Raw genomic sequence first — 23,200 nt, 5'->3', positions numbered from 1 at the left:
CAAGCTTACCACAATGAAGCTGATGATTATTAACCCGAGGTCCCCCCCCCTCCCCCTGCTTGACGAGAGATGGTCGAGGGTGCCAGGGTAAGCAAAGAGTGAGGGCGACGATCAATGCCGTCCATGCTTAGTGCTGACCTTATCCTATTAATGGTGCTCTCCTGGGGATGAGGTTCACCATGTGGGGTGTAAACATACTGGGGCGTTTTACCCCCCACCACACCCCTCCCACCACATCGGCCCTAGCAGACCATAAACAATTCTGGATAACTTCAGATGTCTTGGTCGAGGCGTTTACGTGCCTGCCTTGTTGCTTTTGGTTAGAGTAATATGACCCGAGGGGTAGTGTGGTTCCAGGTACTTGTGGGGTAGGGTGTTCCTAGGTACTTGTAGGGTAGGGTGTTCCTAGATACTGTAGGGTAGGGTGTTCCTAGGTACTTATGGGGTAGGGTTTCCTAGGTACTTGTAGGGTAGGGTGCTCCTAGGTACTTGTAGGGTAGGGTGCTCCTAGTTACTGTGGTCCAATGTACTTTTGGGGTATTGTGGTCCTGATACTGTGGTCCCTGGTACTTTTAAGGAAGGCTGGTTTTAGGCGCCTGTATTGTGGTGTGACCCTATGTACTTGTGGGCTATTGTGGGTCTTTGTACTTGTTGGTATTGTGTTTCAATGTGGTTGTAGGGTACTGTGGCCATTGTTATATGTAACTAGTTTAACCCCTCCAGTGTGACTCTCCCAAAGTGTGGCTCCTCCAGTGTCTCCCTTCAGTGTTGTCCCCCAAGTGTTACCCCCCCATTTTTGTAGCCCATCCAGTGTGCCCCCCCCCCCACACCGCCCAAGTGTAGCTCCTTCAGTGTGCCCCCCCCCCCAGGTGTAGCCCTCTCCAGTATGGCCCCTCCAGTGTCTCTCTTCATTGTGGCCCCTCAACTGTGCCGTCCCCCTCCCCCCAATTGTGGCCCCTCCAGTATGCCCCCCCACCGCCCCAGTGTGGCCTCGTCCAGTGTGGCCCCTTCAGTGGGGCCCCTCCTGTTTGACCCCGGGGTACCTGTCTACACTCTTCATTTCTCGACGTCCTGCACACTACCAACACTGCTACAAATGTACTGGCTGAACTTTGACCTTCCCGTGCACACTGTCCCCTGACCCGAGCCTGCTCATCCCCATCTGTACACAGTCTAGCGGCCATGTGCCGACGTTGTGAGCAAAAACAAAATGTCAGCTTTATAAACACAACTTGTCTTTCGATAGTTGCAGGCCCACTAATTAACACGTTGAACTTGTTGCCCTCGCCACTAGTTATTCTGTGAAATCATTCTCTCTCTCTAACGCATCCGCTCTAGATTTGTTAATAAGGGAAAATTTCTTTTTATCCAATTATTTAAAAAAATAATAATTGGAAACCTCGTATCTAAAAATAGCAAATGTAGCGACAGAAATAACCCGCAGTGAGAGTGGACCTATGTTTTGTATCCAACATTTCATTTCTCACCCTCTTCACCACTTCCTTCCCCGCCCCCCTCACACCCCCCCCCCCCCCACACCACTTGTACTAATAACACCATCCCATCTTAATTACCAATTTAAAAGCTATTAGAGTCTATCGCTTAGCATTAATTCTCCACGCTCAGCTTTAACCGTTAACCACATTATCTACTCACCCTGGCAGCTGTACCTCGCAAGTTTTTTTTTTTGCCCTCGACTCCGCCTCGTAGGTCACCTGCCGAGTCTGGCTTTCTTACTGTAATTTTTTAAAACTTCTTTATAGAAATTTTTTTTTACCTTCATTAACACCTAGTAAAGATTGTGTATACACATAGTCCCGGGGTTATGTTATGGCAGACTAGGCAGCTGTCTAGGGGGGCCCAACGTCTTAGGGCACTCCCGGCAAGGAGTTTGTTATTCCACGAGGAACGGTTTTTAAATAAAGCAATAGGTGGGCAATAGAAATGGGGCCGAACAAAGTGCCCCCGGAGTGGTAGTGTTTGTGGTAAATTGGTAAAATTAGGGCAGTAAATTTACCTAACTACCTAAAGGCTCCGGAACAATAGGTCGGTGTGCGGCGGTTCTTATAAAAACTAAAACGGGAGAATGTATTATAGATTTTTTTTTTCTGAGCCAGTATTGCTGGTGGAGTGGTTTAGGTTAGGATTTTAAGTGTGTGGAATGGTTATTGGTTATAACCATGGTAATTAAAGGTAGTTATACTAATTAAGGGTAGTTATACAAAAACATAGCCTCGAATGGCTCAATCTGTCTGGTGTACATCTATTTGTACCACGTACACATAACTGAACCACATGAACATAGCTTTATCCCGTACACAGAACTAAAACAAAAACACATAGCAGTACTGCGTACACACAACTAAAAGTAAAACAACAACAACACAAAACTGATTTAACCCCCACGCTCTACTTAATACGTTAGATAAGTCGCTCTCAGTACTATTCAGGCTCTGACCCTTGTGGGCAGTGAACACCATATCACCCCAGGCTGGGAACTTCAATCGCTGGTAATGAAATACAATCTGATAAAACAGTGGTTCTCAATAATTTGGCTTTCACCCCCCTCCTCCCCCATCGAACCCATATGTTAAGAACATGAAGTGTTGTCCTGGACCAATACGTTTAATAAAATACTATTGTATTTATTACATAAACATTGTTTTTGTAAACATTGTTGGGGTGATAACACCCGTGTGGGGGACCTCTGTAGTAAAATACGCCTTGTCCCGGTCAAGCATCGTGCACATCCTCATACAATGGACCAGTAATCCTCACACTATTTTCTGATCAAACCCCAAATACTCTGCACATATCTTGTTTTGTTTCGGTCCATAAAGTTATCTAGTCGGTTATGCAGCCTGATCTAGAAGACCAACGGTTCTCAATCGTGTTGGGGCCACAACCCCAGGTGTTTAAAAACCTCGTCTAGACACGACCCAGTGAGTTAAATAGCCGGTAATACGGCCAGTTTGAAGACCAAGGGTTCTCATGTTCAGGCCACGACCCCCCGATGTTGTAGTAGACCCCGTGTAGTCCAGACCCCGGAAGTTTAATAGCCGTCCGTGGCGTTAAAGTGAGACAAGAGTAACGTGATTATTATTGTAGGCACCTGGGCCATTACGGCCCCGCACTCTGACATTTCACCGGCCAGCCAGCGGGCATTCCCTGCTCGCATTCCCTGCTCGCATTCCCCTGCTCGGGACGTCAGTCATGGACGAGGCGCCGGCGAAAATGTCGTTCTCTAGTGCCGGCGTGTTGGGGAGTCTGTGGCAGATAATGGGAGGGCTGGCAGCGGAAACAATAGCACGTTCAAATACTGATTCACCGCTGTACTCACCTTCAGTAGATCGTTCATGGCGGTACCCATCTTTAATAGCTCGTTCATAGAGGTACCCCATCTTCAACTGATTCTTCATGGCGGTACCCTTCTTCAATAGCGCGTTCATGGAGGTACCCATCTTTATTAGCTCGTTCATGGAGGTACTCATCTTCAACTAATTCTTCACGGCGGTACTAATATTCAATAGTTCATTCACGGTGTTACCCATCTTCAACAGATTCTTCATGGCGGTACCCGTCTTCAATAGCGCGTTCATGGAGGTACCCCATCTTCAACTGATTATTTATGGCGGTACCCGTCTTCAATAGTTTATTCACGGTCTTACCCATATTCAATAGCTTTTTCATGGCAGTACCCATTATCAATAGATCTTTATAGCGGTACCCATCTTCAATGGTTTATTTACTGCGGTCCCCATCTTCAACTGATTCTTGATGGCGGTACCCATCTTCAATAGCTCGTTCTAGGATGTACTCAATTGCATGTTAGCTCATTTATCGTTTAATATGAGCTCGTAAAATACATTTGCAAGTCAAAATGTAACATAGGGCAGATCATGTAGAATTGATGTGTATCCCTGACCTCGACAGGTAAAGTGTAATCAGCACTTTATCCCGTCACTTTCATACCAGAACTCAACCGTATATAGGCTCTTTATGACATGCCATTATTTTATATCCTTGTTTAAAAAAAAACATTTCACTCGGGTTCTTTTGTATTCAAATTCATCCCTCGCTGCCCTCTCGTCCCTTGCTTGCATTGTTCTATTGGAGTCAAGATTGTCTTGACGTTGTTCATTGGATAAGAGCACTGTTGTCGTGTCGAATCATGCACGCGACTCACGTTGTTCAAATCTGGGCGGACCACGTGGGACAGGTCCTGATTGAGGGGGAGAGGCGAGGGCCGTTACTCAACATAAGTCTTGGACATTACCCATGCTACTAAAAGACAGAGAGTATCAGATGGACAACAGAGCCAGTGCTTAGTGTGGCTTTACTTAGAAATTACCTGTTGAAATAAATTGTTCATACGCGTATTTAGTGTTACTTCTATTAGCTTCTGTTTTTTTCCTGTTTTTTTTTCGAGTTACTAGCACAACAAATTGTCAGAACGTATAATTGTTGTTTTTATTTAAAATTTCAACAAAATAAAAATCATACATCCTAAAAAAATAAATTCGGTCCTTCTAAAATCGCCAGTAAGACGGTATTGATGTTAGTTTTTGCTTGTATCCTTTACCCGAAACCCGTATCTAGCTCTAGCGACGACATCGTCGGCAAAACAATTGATACAAAACATTAATGCCCAGCCGACGAACTTTAAAAAAAAAGTACTAAAAATAGCATACAACTAGCGGCTCCTAATGAGCGGTGCATTTTGTCCTTATCCAACACACCGTGCCCGCCCCTGACAACAACAAAGACACAGCGTCACTGCACGAGATAAACAAACTGACCCCGCTGATTAGCATATGACCCGGCACTTTGTATGCTAGCTGGTGTACACGGGGGGAATGTTCCCTGCGCGTCAAAAGGAGGGGCGACAAAGTTTACATAGCTTTTAGCTTTTTTTTCAACAAACTTCAACAAAAAGCTCTCAGCAAGAGCCCGTTAGAGAATGTGTGTTGGCCTGGATAGTAAACCTACACCTAACTTTTACCTTTAGTACGTTTTCTTTTCTCTCCACCTTGTATTGTTCTTTTATCTCGTGATGTACAAGCTGGTGGCCGCGGACCTTGTTGTGGTTTCTATTACTCGAGCCCCGGCTCGGTTTGTGATGGTATTCTTTTATCTCAACCCCTAGCCAGGCACAAGCACATGTGATAGTAACAAAACAGTTGAGCAAGATTTTTGTTTTCCTTCTTCAGATCCCGCGCCCGTGTTTGATGTCACAGAGAGATCCGCTGCTGGATTGGATGCAAGCCCCGTGTTGGTGGATACACTTGGATTGTGGATATCCGGATGGTAGATTTGGACTGAACTGAGTGGTGTTTTGATTTTTTTTCTTCTGTCGCGTGGATGTATTATTACGTCGTGTGGAGATAGCGGTGTGAAGTGCCAGACCAGATTAACGAACATGGGGATTAACGGTCAGTGGTCCTCGCTTGGACGTTGGATATTGTACCTGCGACGTTTGGTGGTCGTCTGCTTCTTCTGTTTGGATGTAGCCGCCAATGGAGATGTGAAGTCTGCTGGTGAGTACCAAATAATTGTGGACTGTGTAAATTAGTTGAGTTAATTAACTATTTATTTAGTGTGTCTAAAACACACACCACGCATACGGCTGTTTCTTTTCGTAGATTTTCTCCTGAAATATTTAAAGAGACACACAGTACCAAGTATACTTAAAACGTCTATATCCCAGACCCACATCAACCATGTACACCCCTACATAACAACTGCGTACACGTTGTTTCTTTCAGACATTTTTTCTTGGGGGAAGGGGTGGGGGAACAAAATTTGGGGGGGGGGGGGGGAGGGATATACATTTTCTATATAATTTTTTTCTATTTATTTCGTGGGATGAGGGAGGGGTGGTGATAGACTTCCACAGTCTCCAGTGTTTCTTTTATATTTTTTTCCCTGGCTAAACACTGGAAAAATATATATTTGCTATATACATTCTATTTATATAGAAAAGAAACACTCCCCCCCCCCCGCCGCGCCACGTGAAGAACTGCCCGAAAGAAACTCTGAGGGTTTACACCTTACCTACAATACAAACACTACCACTGCCTACTTCCACAAAACTTCTACCCCTACCTTCACTATATACACCCAAATAACAGCTGAACTTTCTCACTCCCAGAGTAGGTTATATACACACCCAATCCGTTCATACATAACGCTCTTCCTCTTATATTCACCCCACCCCAGGCTGACAACACATCCACCCCACCCCCTACATACACACCCCTTAACTATACACCCCCTACATACACACCCCTTAACTATACACCCCCTACCTACACACCCCTTAACTATACACCCCCTACATACACACCCCTAAACTTACAACCCCTACCTACACACCCCTTAACCATACACCACCTACCTGCACTTCTACCGACACACCCCCTACCGACACACCCCCTACCTACACACCCCTTAACTATACACCCCCTACCTACACACCCCTTAACTATACACCCCTACCTACACACCCCTTAACTATACACCCCCTACCTAAACACCCCTTAACCATACAACCCCTACCTACACACCCCTTAACCATACACCCCCTACCTACACACCACTTAACCATACAACCCCTACCTACACACCCCTTAACCATACACCCCTACCTACACACCCCTTAACTATACACCCCCTACCTACACACCACTTAACCATACAACCCCTACCTACACACCACTTAACCATACACCCCCTACCTACACACCCCTTAACCATACACCCCCTACCTACACACCACTTAACCATACAACCCCTACCTACACACCCCTTAACCATACACCCCCTACCTACACACCACTTAACCATACAACCCCTACCTACACACCCCCTACATAAACTAACCCTACCTATCTGTACAACCTCCCCACACCCCACACCTTATGAAAAATTAAATTTATTCTCCCACACGTCAACATCCTCCTGCCCCACCCCACATCCCCCTCCCCCGGGCTCCCGACAAACCGTGTTTCTCTTTCTGTCCACACAATTATTTCCGGTCTTACACGGCGCGGGCAAAAAACAGGACAGCTCCGCCGGTCTTTACCTGTAATTTTCAAAGGTCAAGGTGTTGTAGATAAACATCATAAAACACTTTATTACCTTTATTCTCGTGAACAAAAGAGCCGATAGCCAGAGCTAGGAAAATTTAATGGCTGACTCTGAACGTGATTAGCAGGATTTGATAACTCGACTTCTTTTATTATTAACAAAAATTAGGTTAGTAAATATGGATTATACCGGGCAATACCGTGCTAACACGTGGGGAAATGGTGTTAAAAACAAAAATCCATAAAAGATTTGACAAAGAAAACTAAAAATAATTAGGCGCAATATTAAGAAGGACACGCTGTATTAAAGAGCTAAAATATAATCTACAAAACTGACCGACGAAATGGACTAAAAACGAACAAAACTGACTGAACTTATGTCAGTACTAACAAGCTAGGCAAACAAAACTTGACACTCACAAAAAAAAAAATGATATAATTAATAGTAACAAAACCAAAATATGTCAGTCAATTTAACAAACTATATTTGACCAACTCCGAAACTAAGAATCTTGACCAACTATGACACAACAAAACTTGACAAAATCGATGACAACGCTCGGACCGTATAGCTTATTAGTTTTTTAAAGTCTAAAACTACATCACATCGTAACAACCGCAATCTTCTTTCTTCTTCTTCGTTCTTAAGTTTTAGTGTTGGGAGGGATCGAGCCTTATCTACCAGAGGGTTTGAACTCGAGACTTTTTTTCGAATTTATCAACCATGAGCTTTGCAGACTCGACCATGCTTCCATCACAATTAAGGATTACGTGTCAACTGGTTATGCGCCATTGAGGCCATTGCCTCCGATTTCAGCCTGCTTTTCTTTTTGGATTTGCTTCCAAACCAAGAACAAACTACAAGGCAGCAGTTGTTTGATTTGGAGTTGTCTCTCCTAGAAGAGTGGCTGTCCCCAGCTAACGAGCCTCATCTGCCCGAGGGTTCGAACTCGAGACTTTTCGGTTTAGCAACCATGAGCTTTACCGACTCGACCACGCCGACCCCCAACGGCAATCAATATGATAAAATTGGAATCTAAAGTTTTAAGTTTTTATTAAAACGAATACCAGTTTTAAAGAATACTTTTTAGTTTTTTTCAAGTAATGGAGTAATGTGTAGACGTAGCAAGATTCGGATAATTTTAATATCAGGTACTATTGTTTCAATCGCTTGTATTACACCGATAGAAATAAATGAACGTCAAACTTTATATTTTCTTAGAAGACAACACAATTGGCCACTAAATCACGCACTGGCTTTCAGTTCGAACACAACTATAGACGGCTGGACATTAAGCATTTAACACGGACACTGTTCTTACACACCAGTATGCTACACACTGACCAGCACAACATACACGAACAAGCACATAACAAATAGAGCAACACACTAATGCACCACACACAGATAAACACCCCCCTCACACACAACACAAAACACTAAGACCAACACCTCGCACACTGACCAGCACACCACACACTGACCAGCACACCACACACGAACAAGCACACAACAAATAGAGTAACACACCTGCAAACCACACACACCATCACACCACACACGAACAAGCACATAACAAACACAGCACACCAGCACACAACACACAGATAAACACCCCCCCCTCACACACAACAACACAAAACACTAAGACCAACACCTCCCTCACTGATCAACACCCCACACAGACCAACACCACACACAGACCAACATCCCCCACACAGACTAACATCCCCCACACAGACCAACATCCCCCACACATACCAACATCAAACACACAATCACGTCACACATAAAGCAACACCACACACACACACACACACACACCGACCAACACCACTCTAACTGTCCAACAACCATACACAGACGTCATTGTCCGTCATCCTCGCGACGTTACACCGCACACACCAGACAGACACCATTTTTGTTTACATACAGCCCACTGACGTCACAATTAAACTTTCCCGTTTGACCTTTAGATTTAGGACATTATGTAGTCCCTGGTGCAGTGTGTTCTGATGAGTTAAAAATAAGTTCCGTGCAATTTGTATTGGGATGGTGGACTGGAGAATGTGTGCATGCACTGGCTGTTATATGAGTCATATTGTATATACATATGTTTATATAATACCTACATATATATATATATATATATATATATATATATATATATATATATATATATATATATATATATATATATATATATATATATATATATAACGGTTGTGAAAAAAACGGCTGGGATAAATAATTCGTGGGTATCATCTCCAGAATTTTATTTATAAAAAAAAATAATCGTCATAATTATTTCTTGAAATAGAAGCATCCATTTTGTTTACATTATCAATCCGTTAAAATATTCAACATTCTCGTCAGCAAAAATTATTTATATTTTGAGTTTCTTTTGATTATTCGTCGTGATCAATATAAATTCATTTGTAATTTTGTATTACTTGTCTAAATCTGTGAACGCTGTGTTCATCTAGAGATTGTTTCTGAACAGAGAAGGGACACAAATATACGGGCTTATATTGATAACCCAAAAAGGAAGGAGATAGAGAAACAGCTAATTTAGATTGCTAAAACCTACAGAGAATGAAAGAAAAAAGCAATTAGGTCATCCACACAAAAAAACAAGGTTTAAAAAAAGAAAGAAGACGCCAACACAATAAAAGAATATGAGCGCGGCAAATTGGTAGAACTAAATAGAGCGGGCCGGACAAAGCCCAAGACACTTTCATTTTCCACCAATACATTTTAATTTCCGATACTTTTCTCGCCCTCGCTGCCGGGGGCCTCTCGTGTCTATTCCATCTAATCTCGTTATCCCCTCCGTATGTTCCATTTTCCTGCAATGTTACATTCTGCGTGGTCTTATTCTGTCTTCCCTTGGCTCTCCAGCGGTTCCCGGCCTGTTATTAATGTGCCACTTCTCTTATTAAAACTTTTAAACCTCTTCCAACACCACACGCTCATACATACGTTATCTTTGACAAAATTTAAACTAGTTTCTAAAAATGGAAATGTATTTCATTATTTTTTTTTTACATTTAAATTTTTAAAATGTAAATTAAAAAACAAAAAAAAAGCTTTTTAATGAAATCACTAGTACAGTTTATACAAAAGCGAGTTTGAGAGTAAAAAACAACACCATATTTTTTGTTCTTATGGAGGAGATGACAAATACGTCTGATGTATCGCAATACACAAAGCTCCGCTACCGATGACTAAACCCATTCTTGTAGGTCTGACTTCGACATTCTGGGGGGATTGGACATTCATCTCCATGATACCCTTGAGATGGTCATACATGTCTATATGAACGTAGTGGAAGTTGGCCATACAACATATGACCTTAGTTTAAGATGGCCTTTATAACTTTATATGGTTATATACGTTCATATACATGTCCACATAACATCAGATAGCCATACATGCCCGTAAAACATCACATAGCTACACATGCCCACATAACATCACATAACCATACATGCCCGTAAAACATCACATAGCTACACATGCCCACATAACATCACATAACCATACATGCCCACATAACATTACATAGCTACACATGCCCACATAACATCAGATAGCCATACATGCCCACATAACATTACATAGCTACACATGTCCATAAAATCTAGCATGAGATGGCCACACATGTACGTCATCAATAAAATGTCACGCTGTGGGTGATCACATGACCAATACTCACGTGATCGCCTGAGGATTAGTTAAATTTTACCCAGGGATCCCAGCTGGGATTGATTAAAACAGATTTCCCTCGTGATCTCCTCCCATCTCGCCCTCCTGTGGTCCTCGTCTACTCCCCCCTCGTGAACTCGAAGTGTGTGTGTGTGTGAGGGGGGGGGGCACTAAAGACGTGTGATAGCTGACAGTAACTGGTACAAAAACCCTATATGTTTTAGTAAATGTGTTCCGATGGTGTGTGTATGTTTTTTCCCCGTATGGTATGTGTCTGTGTGCGTGAGTTTATCCTCGTGTGTGCGTAAACGTGCATTTGTGTGCGTTAACGTGAGTGTGGTGTGTGTGTGCTAGTGTGAAGAAACAGAGGGAGCCTTATAAACGAGCTTACTGTATGGGAAGACCTGGTCTGGTTGCAGAGCGTACGACTGCTTACAAGTGATCTCGAGTTCAATTCCCCGATTCTATTCCGTACTCAGGTACGTTACTGATATTATGTTAATCAGTAAATGGCAGGACATGAACTGATCGAACTTATCCCTTTAACATGAAGTTAACACCTACTACCTAATAGACCGTCACGACAGAAAGATGATTTTTTTTTACAGATTATAGTGATTGGTACAAAACTTCAAAGATACAACCTCTTTCTTGTGACTACCTGTGTGTTTGTGTCTGTCTGTCTCTTTGTGTGTGTGTGTCTGTGTATATATGCGCGTGCGTGTGGAGGAACGGAGACGCTAACTTAAAGACAACAACCAACTTCATCTGACTTTTTTTGTTGAAAAGTCAGATCATCTGCATTAGCAATGCGGGATAAAAATACAATCTCAATTTATCCCACACCTTGTTCAAGGAAAAAAATATGGATCCCACGTTAAGGAAGACAAAAATCGAATAAATATATATTCGATTTGGCGGAATTAAATTTTCTTTTTTTCGGGATAAAAAAAAAAAACCCTCGCAAATAGATATGTTAATTCGGGTCAGCATCACAGGTCCATAAGCACATCTGTAATTTACAGGCGGGAGTGTGGGGGTTGTGACGACATTGTTTGAGTAGGGCTACGATTGTCTCGTGGTTAGGGTGTGGGTTGTGTTCTGATTCATGACATGCAGTATTTGTGTTTGTATGGTGGGTCTTGATGTGTGTGTGGGGGGGGGGAGGGGAAGGGGGTCATAACATTGTGTATGGGGGGGGGGGGGTCATGACATAGTGCACGTGTGAGTGTGTGATCATGGGGGGGGGGGTCATGACATATAAGTGCATGTGTGAGTTTGTCTTGACATGTAGTTTGTATGTGTGTGGGGGTGGGGGCCTTGACATGACAGTGGGGAGGGGGGCAGGATGAGTTGAGTGTAGGTGGAGACATGGAATGTGAACCGGGAGTTGGGGGGGGGGGGGCTTAAGTCTGTCAAATCCAAATCATGTTCCACAGTCTAAAACATGTTCCTTGGTTTAACACATCTTCCATGATCAAGTTCACTAGATCTAATACCAAGTTCCTTCATCTATACCAAGTTCCGATGTGTAATTCAAATATCCGGGTCTAAAACCAGTTCCATGACTATCTAGACTCTAGCTAAACCATGTTCCTTGGTCCTTAATACTGCCTGATAAAAGTGTTCTGGAGTAGGCCTATTCATAAAATAAATGTTGAAAACTTAAAGCAAACAATTCGATTACACAACCATTAAGAAAACTTCAGTTCTATCACGATTTTTCTTCCGTTCACATTCAATACCATTTTAAAAAACAACTCAAACGCTAAAAAAGAAACTTAAAACCATCGTTTTAGTCTAATTAAAAAGCAAACACACCCGACGTCATTAAAAAAAACCACATTTTAAAAAGTAAACACTTTACCTGGATGTTTCTTAGGTAAACATTCACCCCATGCTCGCCAGGTGAATCAAAGAGAGTCCCTTTAAGTGTTTCATTGCTGCCTGATTTTATTGTCAAATCGTTTTTAAAAAACGTGTCCGCGGCATGCATTAACAAAATATTTTTTTGTTTCTTTGAAGATCACGGGGCTATTACATCACAGGCCGGCGATTTTCTGAGTTGGTTTCTGTATGCAAACATATTTACCTTCGGGGAAATCACGCATCCTCCCGCCCTCACCCCCTCCGCTTTAATGTTTTCTGTGTACATTATTTTAACGATAAATTATTTCACCTTTGAAGAAATAGATTGTTTCAATCAAACTTTATTTCTTCAAAATTGTATCATTTTTTTTATAAAAAATATAATTTTAAAAAAAATTTATCGGAAAGGAAATGTTGATAAATGTGAAAAATAATTGTAGATAAAGGATGAGGTTATCTCCCCGCTTCATCTGTCAACCTGGATTTGACATCTCAAGTTTGAAAAAAATGTGTTTACGTATTAAAGTTCAAGTTTGAAAGCCCTCATGTTTTCCTCGGCCTATGACGCGCGGGGTCTGATGTTAAGATGATGTTGACGGAAATAAAAATAAATAATCTTCTACTTTTTGTTTCGTTTTGATGACGTTCGACCGAGGAGACGGGCGAGGGCGATGGGTCGGTAAACAATTAGCAATGACGAGGGGATAAGAATTGTATTCGATTTGTTGTCTCGTCGTGTTAGGGGAGGGATGAAGGGATACTGTACGGCTTTAACCTTGGATGACGAGGGAGGTCCGGTGTACACAAGACGGTGATCCATATTCATTTGAGGTCCAGCAGCGCAGACGAAACATCTAATTACTGGACAGGATATCCTGTGTGATTATCAGATTAATTAGGGGATTAGAGATTATTTTTTTTTAAAAGAACCCGCATATCACTAGAGGGCGCATTAGTTCCTCGGGTTTCCGCCGTGACGTCAGATTCTACTTTCGTTTTCAGTCTTCCGCCTCGTGGAGTCTCGTTCCAGTCTTTCACTATAACTGCTTTAACCCCCTTTTTAAAAAAAAAAAATAATCGATTTCTTTTTACGACAATGGATTCGTTCTATTCATATGTTATAATTTTATTAGACAACTCAAGAAATGGATATTAACCCCATACAAGCTGATGGCTATTTCCCCAAGACAAAAAAAATGGTTTTAAAAAACCGCACCTGATGGATGGGGCTCTATAGTTACACGTGTGTGGCGCTGCTGCAGACAGCCCACGTGACAAGTGTGCTTGCGCTTGTGGCTTGTTAAGGCCCTCTGTGACTCCCTGAGCGTACGTCCAAGGGAAGCGAACATCCTTTTTAATCCTCCAGTTTTATTTCATTAAAATGTTACGAAAAAAAATCGCTCATTTTTTTATGCATATTTTTCACATAATTGCCCCAATTTTATTTCTTGTCCTGTTAATTGGAAAAGTTTAGCTGGTGCGTGTGTTCATGTCTTGAAGAGATTCTAAAACCCCCTAGTGCCGTATAACTTTATCTGACCACTCGCCGTATTAAACCACCCCTCGCTCTGTTCTCGTCACTGGAACCACCCCTCCCCCTACCCTCTCCCGAATTCATCGACCGGCCTAGACAAAAAGACGGAAACAGATGACATTTTGCAGTCCATTGTTTAAGGGGACCCATTCATCGTGGCCGGTTATTTATTTGAAGTTTGGAATGAATGGAGATGGAGAGCAGAGATTTCCCATAAGGCCCGGCCGCTACCTCTGCCGGGGAATGCCGGGATTTCTCCGCTCGGTTCCGTGTTGAATGGTTAATCACACACACCCGTGAGAAGTTTTAGGACCTTGCACATGACGCAAGAAACACAGGTCCCTGTGCAAGAAATAAACGTCAGTTCTTTGAACTCTCTACACTAGTTTTTTTTTTTTCATTGACTGAAAGCTGAGAAAGGGTTGGGTCTACTTGTACAAGATTTATCTGAACATTTGTCATCAGCTTTCTCACAACATAAAGATTTGTCACCTAAAACCAGAATGTAATAACATGTGTATTATAATACAATAGACTTGATATACAGTGTCAATCTTTCAAAATACACCATCTAGCATGAGTTTGCACACAATTGCTAAATACACATGTGTAAGTGGTTGAATACAATACAAAGCACCAACTGTCAGAACCCATGACTAACTTCTTTGTATTCATGAGTTATGACTAAGAGCATGTCATCAATGACAACACACACTAAGGTGTCATCTATGTAGGACGTCCGGACTAGGGGTCGGGGGGGGGGGGGTGGGGTCCACGTTGAATTTAACATCGAAGTGCTTACATTAAAACAAACAAAAGACTTGAATCCTGCATGTAAAAAGTAAGGACGACAGTGTTTGTGTTGTTTAAAAAAAAACCACATCGCAGCGTGCAAAAAAAGCACTGGATTTATATCTATGCTGGAGTCACCCATATCATAAGCGACAATTTTTAAAATCTTCTATCCCCAGCAGACACCTCTAACACACCTCTAACCTACCACTCTCCACCCCTCTATCCCCAGCAGCCACCTCTAACCCACCCCTCTATCCCCAGCAGCCACCTCTAACCCACCCCTCTCCCACCCCTCTATCCCCAGCAGCCACCTCTAACCCACCCCTCTATCCCCAGCAGACACCTCTAACACACCTCTAACCCACCCCTCTCCCACCCCTCTATCCCCAGCAGCCACCTCTAACCCACCCCTCTCCCACCCCTCTATCCCCAGCAGCCACCTCTAACCCACCCCTCTCCCACCCCTCTATCCCCAGCAGCCACCTCTAACCCACCCCTCTCCCACCCCTCTATCCCCAGCAGCCACCTCTAACCCACCCCTCTACCCCCAGCAGCCACCTCTAACACACCTCTAACCCACCCCTCTCCCACCCTTCTATCCCCAGCAGCCACCTCTAACACACCTCTAACCCACCCCTCTCCCACCCTTCTATCCCCAGAAGCCACCTCTAACCCACCCCTCTATCCCCAGCAGCCACCTCTAACACACCTCTAACCCACCCCTCTCCCACCCCTCTATCCCCAGCAGCCACCTATAACCCACCTCTAACCCACCCCTCTCCCACCCCTCTATCCCCAGCAGCCACCAATAACCCACCTCTAACCCACCCCTCTATCCCCAGCAGCCACCTCTAACCCACCCCTCTCCCACCCCTCTATCCCCAGCAGCCATGAACAGCGTCTTTGCCTGTGAGAACGATACCCTAAAGCTAGAGTGCAGCTTCGGTGAGGTCATCCGAATCGACAGGGCCAACTACGGCCGCTTCTCGCTGATGGTCTGCAACCCGCACGGGTTGACGGAGGGTTGGAACACCAACTGCTTCCAACCCAGAACGTTTGAGATCATCTCCGTCAGGTAACTCTCACCCTTTCCTAATACACCAGCTTTTAATATATATATATATATATATATATATATATATATATATATATATATATATATATATATATATATATATATATATATATATATATATATATTTAGTTGCAGGACTAACCTGCCTGAGTTAGATGCTCCGGCTACAGCACTCTGTTTAAAAGCAATTCTTAATCCTCTAAATGGCTCGTCTTCAACCCTCGCACGAGCCTTCATCTATCTGTAATCAATAGCTCTTCTCGTTAATTAGAATTACGTGTCTTTTGGGTCGGACATACAAGGCTTTTTTGTGTGTTGCGCAACAGTTATTCAAATATGGGACATGGTTTCTCCTTGAGCACTTCCTTGATTACACCGGGTACCAAACAGGTTGTTAACAGAAGAGTCATACACCGCGTGATGACGTGTATTGCCAGTAATAACCTTTGTGAAGGCACGCATTTGGAATGAAGTCATGCCTTTAAAATGTCGTCATGGATTCAAAACTACGTTACGATTCAAGTATGCCGCTTCATTCCGCAACAAAAACAACAAAAAAGTGATGGACAAAACTAAGAATCAAATGAATGCTCATGGTAACTGTACTGAGTTGATCAAACGACCAATGAATTTAATTCACTGAGCTAGTTGCTGTCGTGTTAAACAGCTTTTCCCAAGACTTGGTTCATCATTTTGTAAAACTATTGCAAAAATGTTCAAGAACGACACAGGATTCGAAGTTTTAATAACCAAGAATTGTACTTGAAACTGAAGCAGTACTTAACAATTGGAAATGTATTTGAAATTAGAACATTAATTGAAATTAGAACATTACTTGAAACTAGAACATTATTTGAAATTAGAACATTAATTGAAATTAGAACATTACTTAACAATTGGAAATTTACTTGAAACTAGAACATTACTTAACAATTGGAAATTAACTTGAAACTAGAACATTACTTGAAATTAGAACTTTACATGAAACTAGAACTTTACATGAAACTAGAACTTTACTTGAAACTAGAACTTTACTTGAAACTAAAACTTTATTTAAAAATTGGAACATTACTTGAAACTAGAACTTTATTTAAAAATTGGAACTTTACTTGAAACTGAAACTATAACTTGACATGAAACTAGAACTGAAACTATAACTTTACATGAAACTAGAACTGAAATTAGAACTATACATGAAACTAGAACTGAAACTATAACTTGACATGAAACTAGAACTGAAACTATAACTTGACATGAAACTAGAACTGAAATTAGAACTATACATGAAACTAGAACATAACCTCACTCCCCAGATGTGATGGACGCCAAGCTTGCTCGCTATTGGTCGACAGCCACGTGTTCGGTGACCCGTGTCCAAGCACGCACAAGTACGCCGAGGTCAGGTTTTCCTGCGCTAGAGGTAAGAAACCTTTTGTTTTACACCTGCGTTTCCATGGCAACGTGGAGTGAACATTTAGATCACAGCGATATCATTGAGATCACGAGAGAGAAAAAAAAAAGTTACAAGTTTTGTAGTTTTTTTTTGTTTTAGAAAAGATGCGGTGATTAGATGTCCTCTTCAGTAGCTAGACACCCGGGTATGTTTCTGATGTGGTTCGCCTTTTCTTGGGCGTCCGCGCATCGAAACCTGTCCTCTACATATCATTTGTTGTTTTTTTTTGCTACTGGCCCGAGCATGCTCCCATCACAAACACGATTGTGTCATCACACCCATTTGTGTCCTCGACAGTGCTCGGCCACTGTTGACGTTAAAAGTTTTCCCCAAACGAGTTTATGTTTTCCCTCCCACTCCATCACTGTTAAGTATTCGCGTGTTTCCCGTGTATGCTATGTGTTACGGGCGATCAATAACAATTTGTCCAAGTGGACAAGGCACCTTATCACGCGGTGCGGTGCATTATGAAAATGATAGGCCCCCGGGGCACACGATTGCCAGTGTGAGATCCTTCTTGAAGCTACAAATGTTTGTCAGCTACTCTCAACGGGTCAGGCCTCGCCTCACATGACATGCCTGATTAAAAAAATAAAAATAGGGCAATAATCTTGACTCTAAAGAAAATTTACTTTGAACTAAATTTATTATTGATTTATACATTTTAAGAAGAATGTGTGTAATTTAATAAACTATTATTACAATCATTATTTAAAGTTATTTTTATGTTTTATTTTTTAAAAAATCATGGCTTATAATTATGTCCCTTATTATTATTTTGTATAGTGTCTCCCTTTTCAAGCTTTTGTATAGTATCTCATAATTATTTCCCTTTCATAAAAGCTGATCTACCTTAAGCCAGCCAACAAGCATTTCCAGCACTTCACACCTGGCATGCCCACCTATGTCTATCTACATCCTCACCTTCATACAGAAATACCTGACATAATATATCTCATTTCCACCTACCTCTTGGCTCCACTCTCTGCTGGTCAGTTTTGATCAGTTCTCTCTTGCATGTCTATACTATCTGAATGTGCACGACTTATTTTTTCAGACCTCCTGACAACCAAAGCTCCTCTGCCTCCTTTGATAACGTATAATGGTGAGTACGTATATCTGGTCTCTTCTCTCTTTCAGCGTCCACTTGCCCCAACTTAGGTTGTTATTTTAAAATCCAGACTTTAAATATCTGGCCATCTGTTGAATTAAACTGACAAATAAATCTTTCTTCACATTTTACAAGTTATATTTACATATTTATAAGTCTGCATAATTTTTTTTTTAGAAAATAGTTCTAAAGTTAATTCAAACATTGATCAGCAGTATGCTGTAAGGCATACACATATCTTTAAAGAATGTAGTTGAAGAAGTTGATATAAAACTACATCAACATAACTTATGTTTCAAATCAGTTGATGTTTTGTGCATTCAGTATTACGTGGCTTGCTGTGTTAGATGTTACACAATTATTATTTTTTGTCTACCCAGTACTTGTGTAGAGTTGTTTCCCCTTTCAGTGTTGCATCTTGGTGTTTTCAATGCTTTCCTGCACTTGGCATGGTTCTAGATGTTGTTTTATTTTATTTTCTAAGCACATCTTTTATCTAATTGGGTTATATTCAGTTTATACTTTCCAAAAAATCTAGCATGCTAATGCTATACAGATTTGATGATTGTTACATAAGTTTCGAAACTTGAATTTCAAGTAATTAAAAGTGAATATGTAACAATACTTTTTTGTTAAGTTACAATAATCAAAAATAAAATTAATTTACACTTAGCAAATTCAAAGAAAATAATATTGGATAAAAACTTAAAGCCTCTAGGGTTAAACGAGGCAGGGAATGAGTTATAAGCAGATAATCTCCCTTGATTTAATAATTATCACCCAAGGACAACCCAGCAAGCTGCTCCATTCTGTTGCCATTTCTTGAGCTAATATCTTTTTTTTTTTGAGGAGTTAATTGGAGTCAAGCTGTGTTCATTTCCCGCAGTTTCAAAAGATGTTTTGACAGCAATTGTGTTCTAAGCAGATTTTGAAAATTAAAAGTACAAAATTTAAGCTTCAATCTCTTCCATAGTGGGCAACAACAGCCCTGAAAATACTTTGTTTGTTTGAAGGAATTTTCCTTGACAAAAACATCAAATTTAATTATGAAGAATTCTTCTGTAAATTTCAACAAATGGATTAAACAATAGGATGACATTTTTTCGGTAATTAATAAATAGTAAAAGATTTAAAAGAACACATAGGCATTTTCATTAATGTGTTGGTAATTTGTAGCCTGAGAAGTTTTCATGGAAAAAAAAATGTTTTAAACAATCGAATTTGGCCACAAGGTATCTGTTGTAATGGGAATTTTATTTGCCCCATTATTATTTTCTCACAGACGGCACCCCAAAGCCCCCAATCGTTACCTCTCTGACTGCTATTGACCCAACGTCATTGAAAATAGAATGGACACATGACCCAGATGTAACTGTCTTTACAACAGCTGTTTACATCGCTAAAGATGGTAGGGTTCTGTTTACACAATTTTTCTACAGGTAAAGTCAGTCATGTGTTTTCATCTCGCTGACGACTATTTGAGTTATAGAAATAAACCATCATTTCAACTTTCATATGATTTAGTTAATTAAATAACATAATTTTTTTTACTAAGCATTTCACTTGACATGAAAGTTCACATTATTCACATTATTTAGCAATGCAATTGATTAACTTATCATAATGTGCAGCTTAGCAAGGAAGTAGAATGTAAACTATTTACCGCCAATAATGCCATTTTTATTTTGGCTCAATGTTCAAAGTCTTGCTTCCAATTTTCACTTTTTTGGTTGCTGGTTGTGGGCAGAAAAAAGTAAATTATTTGCACTTGTTATGCTGCATTTTGTTAATTTTGTTGTTTAATTTAATTTAATTTCTTGGTGTCTGTCAATATTTTATGCCTCTTGTTGTTTTTTAATTTTAAATCACGTTTATATTTTGTCAGCATTTAAAAATTGTTTCTTCTTCTTTTGTGTTTTTATTTTTCGAACACTCCATTTTTTTTCTTTCAAAGGACATGGAAAGAATGTGAAGGCAAATTACTTCACACCTACTCCAAATTCCACATTCAATAGCCAAATCCTTGAAAACCTAGACCCTAACACTACCTATTACATATTTCTCAAGAGTGTTGGAAAACACATGGGGGGATCATCACCCACTTACTCCGTTTCAACCCCGCCCCTTGGTAAGAAATCCGGCTACAGTATACTCCGTAGTTTGATGTGTGGATGTGTGTATACTTGTATAACACCAAAGTTTTTGTATTTTATTAGGCTACACAAAATGAGAGTAATAAAAAACAATCGCTGAAATTCCATCAAATTTACAGCAAGATTTTAAAAAAACCATGAATTTTAATTTAATAAATGGAAATTCCAACATAGAATTCAAGTAATGATACAAATGAACCTATTTATATCGAGCAGTTAAAAAATTTGTCAAAAATATTTTCAAGTGCAGATAAGAATTATTAGTTGTACATATATTTTTTTGAATAGTGATTTATTCTCTAGATGAATCCGACATGGCCCCCATTGCAGAAAATGCAATAGAGAATGTTGCTGATGTCGATAACCTTAGCAAAGATATGTCGGCACAAACACACACCCAACTCACTCAGTCAGAAAATGTGGACTCCACATCCTTTGAGAGTAGCCTGTATCCACATTTAGATCCAACACAATCAAATTCTAGAGAAGGTATTAGTTTGTTTTAGGCCTCGGCTTCTACGCTTAGCAGAGCATGCACCCTACAGCTGTTCAATTTCATCATGGTAGATTTTAATCTTACAAGCAGACTAGCCATTCTTATAGAATACTTCAGAGAACTGAACTAACTTTTTGGCTTTAATTTTATTATCAGCTCTTTTAAAATTAGAAAATACTAGTTTTATAATGTAACCAGTTAAGAGTAGGTGTATAGCAAAAGTAGTACTTTGCTTGCAATGATGATTGTAGTTGAAAACTGACTTGTAATAATTCACCAATTATTCAGCTTCTTCTTACTGTAGCTTTTTCTCTCTGGTTGAATGGGAAACAGCAAACTTATGTTTGAATCTATAAATTATCTGTATGATATATGCCATCATCTAAATGATATGTCATCTGTATGATACATGTTCAGGCTAGAAAGCCAGTTTTATTACAGTTATTAAGATAACATTACAAATTTAAAAAAAATTACATTCAACTTTAGATTAGGTTGGAAACAGATAATTACAAAAACAGAACTCATACCCCACGTACTTAAAAGAAAAAAAAAAGTAACTTCCTATATATGAGTTTTTAAAAATCCATGTTTATAGCATAAAATGTAATGCCGATTCAAAAAAAATAAATATACTGAGATATATATAATAAGACAGAATTTATTCTGTTTTCACATAAGGATACAGGAATTAATAATTAATTTAAAAATAAAAAGGAAACAGTTATCTTTGTTTATTTAGATTTTTTGTGTACCTTTCTCCAAAAGCACCCTCCGAGGCTGAGAAGAGAAAATTAACAGTTAAAATAAGAATGTACACATCTCGCAGTAAAACTCCTAGCAATGAAAGAGCCGATGCTCCAATACTTTCTGATGAGATGGAAGGAGATGGATCCCAGGAACCAGAACCCATCATGGAGGCAGTCAAACAAATAACCTTTGCTAAAAGTCCAGTCCTTGAAACTGAACAGAAACACAACACTAAAATGGAGCTTCAACAGAAACAGGAACTAAAAGATACAAAACCACATTTTGTTCTAGACTTTGGAGACTCTGAAGAAGTGCTGGATACAACTCCAGTGACCGTTACAACTCCAGATGTTCAAGTGCCACAGATTTCAACAGAAAAAACAACTCCAACTCAAGGCCAGATCATGTCTGACTTAGTGACTGAACATCCTGCTGTTTCTCTTGCAAAAAATTGGACTTCCCCAGAAAGACAAAAAAATGATAATCCAGCGCTTCCCTCTGAAACAAGGACAGATCAAGCAACAGGAAGTAGGCCATCTTATGGGGAATTTAAAAATATGTCATCTCAAGATCCAGGTCCTGATAGGTTTTCTACCATTGGTGGACCGCCTGAAAGTAGGTCAAATTTCTGGACGGGCTTCTTTAACTTCAGCTCAACAGCTTATGGAAGCTACTTACCCCTACCCATATTATCATATCACTACAAAATAATCCAGCTTTTTCAATTTTTTTTTTCATTAGCTAGCGGCCTTTCTGGCCAGTTATTTAAACTTACTAAACATTGTAGTTTCTAACCTCTGGCCAGTATGATGACTTCAATTTATATACACACAATTACATGTTCCCAGATTAAGTTAGGATATTAAGTTGCCAAAACAAGTTTTTAGGCAGATATTTCCCCTACTACTTCTTATTAAAAAAAAACAAGTGCAAAAATAATAGATTAAAATTTTAAACATTTATACAAAATATTTCTCAATTTTGCCCAACTAGTGCTTAAAAAATGGAAATATAAGGTGTTAGGAAATTCCTAGATAGAATTGAAGTAATAATACAAGTGTGCCTAATACTTAAGAATTGCAGGGAATAATTTTTTAAAGGTGTAATTAAATGTTATTAATTAAAAACAAAATGAACAACCTCATAAAAAATATTTAGTCTTTATGT

The 23,200-nt window shown here is 40.3% G+C and overlaps 1 protein-coding gene across 6 annotated transcripts in view; it reads left to right on the top strand.

The window, feature by feature from the left end:
- LOC131930417 (adhesion G protein-coupled receptor L3) overlaps positions 1–23,200 on the top strand; it is a 146,107-nt gene that overhangs the window by 110,533 nt on the left and 12,374 nt on the right. For 3 of the 6 annotated variants that reach the window (XM_059286884.1, XM_059286885.1, XM_059286886.1), the window contains 8 exons: positions 5,211–5,537; positions 15,881–16,070; positions 17,384–17,490; positions 18,581–18,628; positions 19,917–20,042; positions 20,589–20,762; positions 21,091–21,276; positions 22,052–22,648. In XM_059286884.1, coding sequence (XP_059142867.1) covers positions 5,420–5,537; positions 15,881–16,070; positions 17,384–17,490; positions 18,581–18,628; positions 19,917–20,042; positions 20,589–20,762; positions 21,091–21,276; positions 22,052–22,648 — 1,546 coding nt within the window. In that variant the 5' untranslated portion in view covers positions 5,211–5,419. The remainder of the gene's footprint in view (positions 1–5,210; positions 5,538–15,880; positions 16,071–17,383; positions 17,491–18,580; positions 18,629–19,916; positions 20,043–20,588; positions 20,763–21,090; positions 21,277–22,051; positions 22,649–23,200) is intronic. The other 3 variants (XM_059286887.1, XM_059286888.1, XM_059286889.1) reach the window with 3 other exon arrangements.

Source organism: Physella acuta, unplaced genomic scaffold (assembly GCF_028476545.2).
Source record: "Physella acuta isolate Inbredline_101_S28 unplaced genomic scaffold, ASM2847654v3 ptg001771l, whole genome shotgun sequence".
Taxonomy (NCBI): Eukaryota; Metazoa; Mollusca; class Gastropoda; family Physidae; genus Physella; species Physella acuta.
The sequence above is the reverse complement of the archived record's forward strand: the minus strand, read 5'-3'. Positions and strand labels throughout refer to the sequence as shown.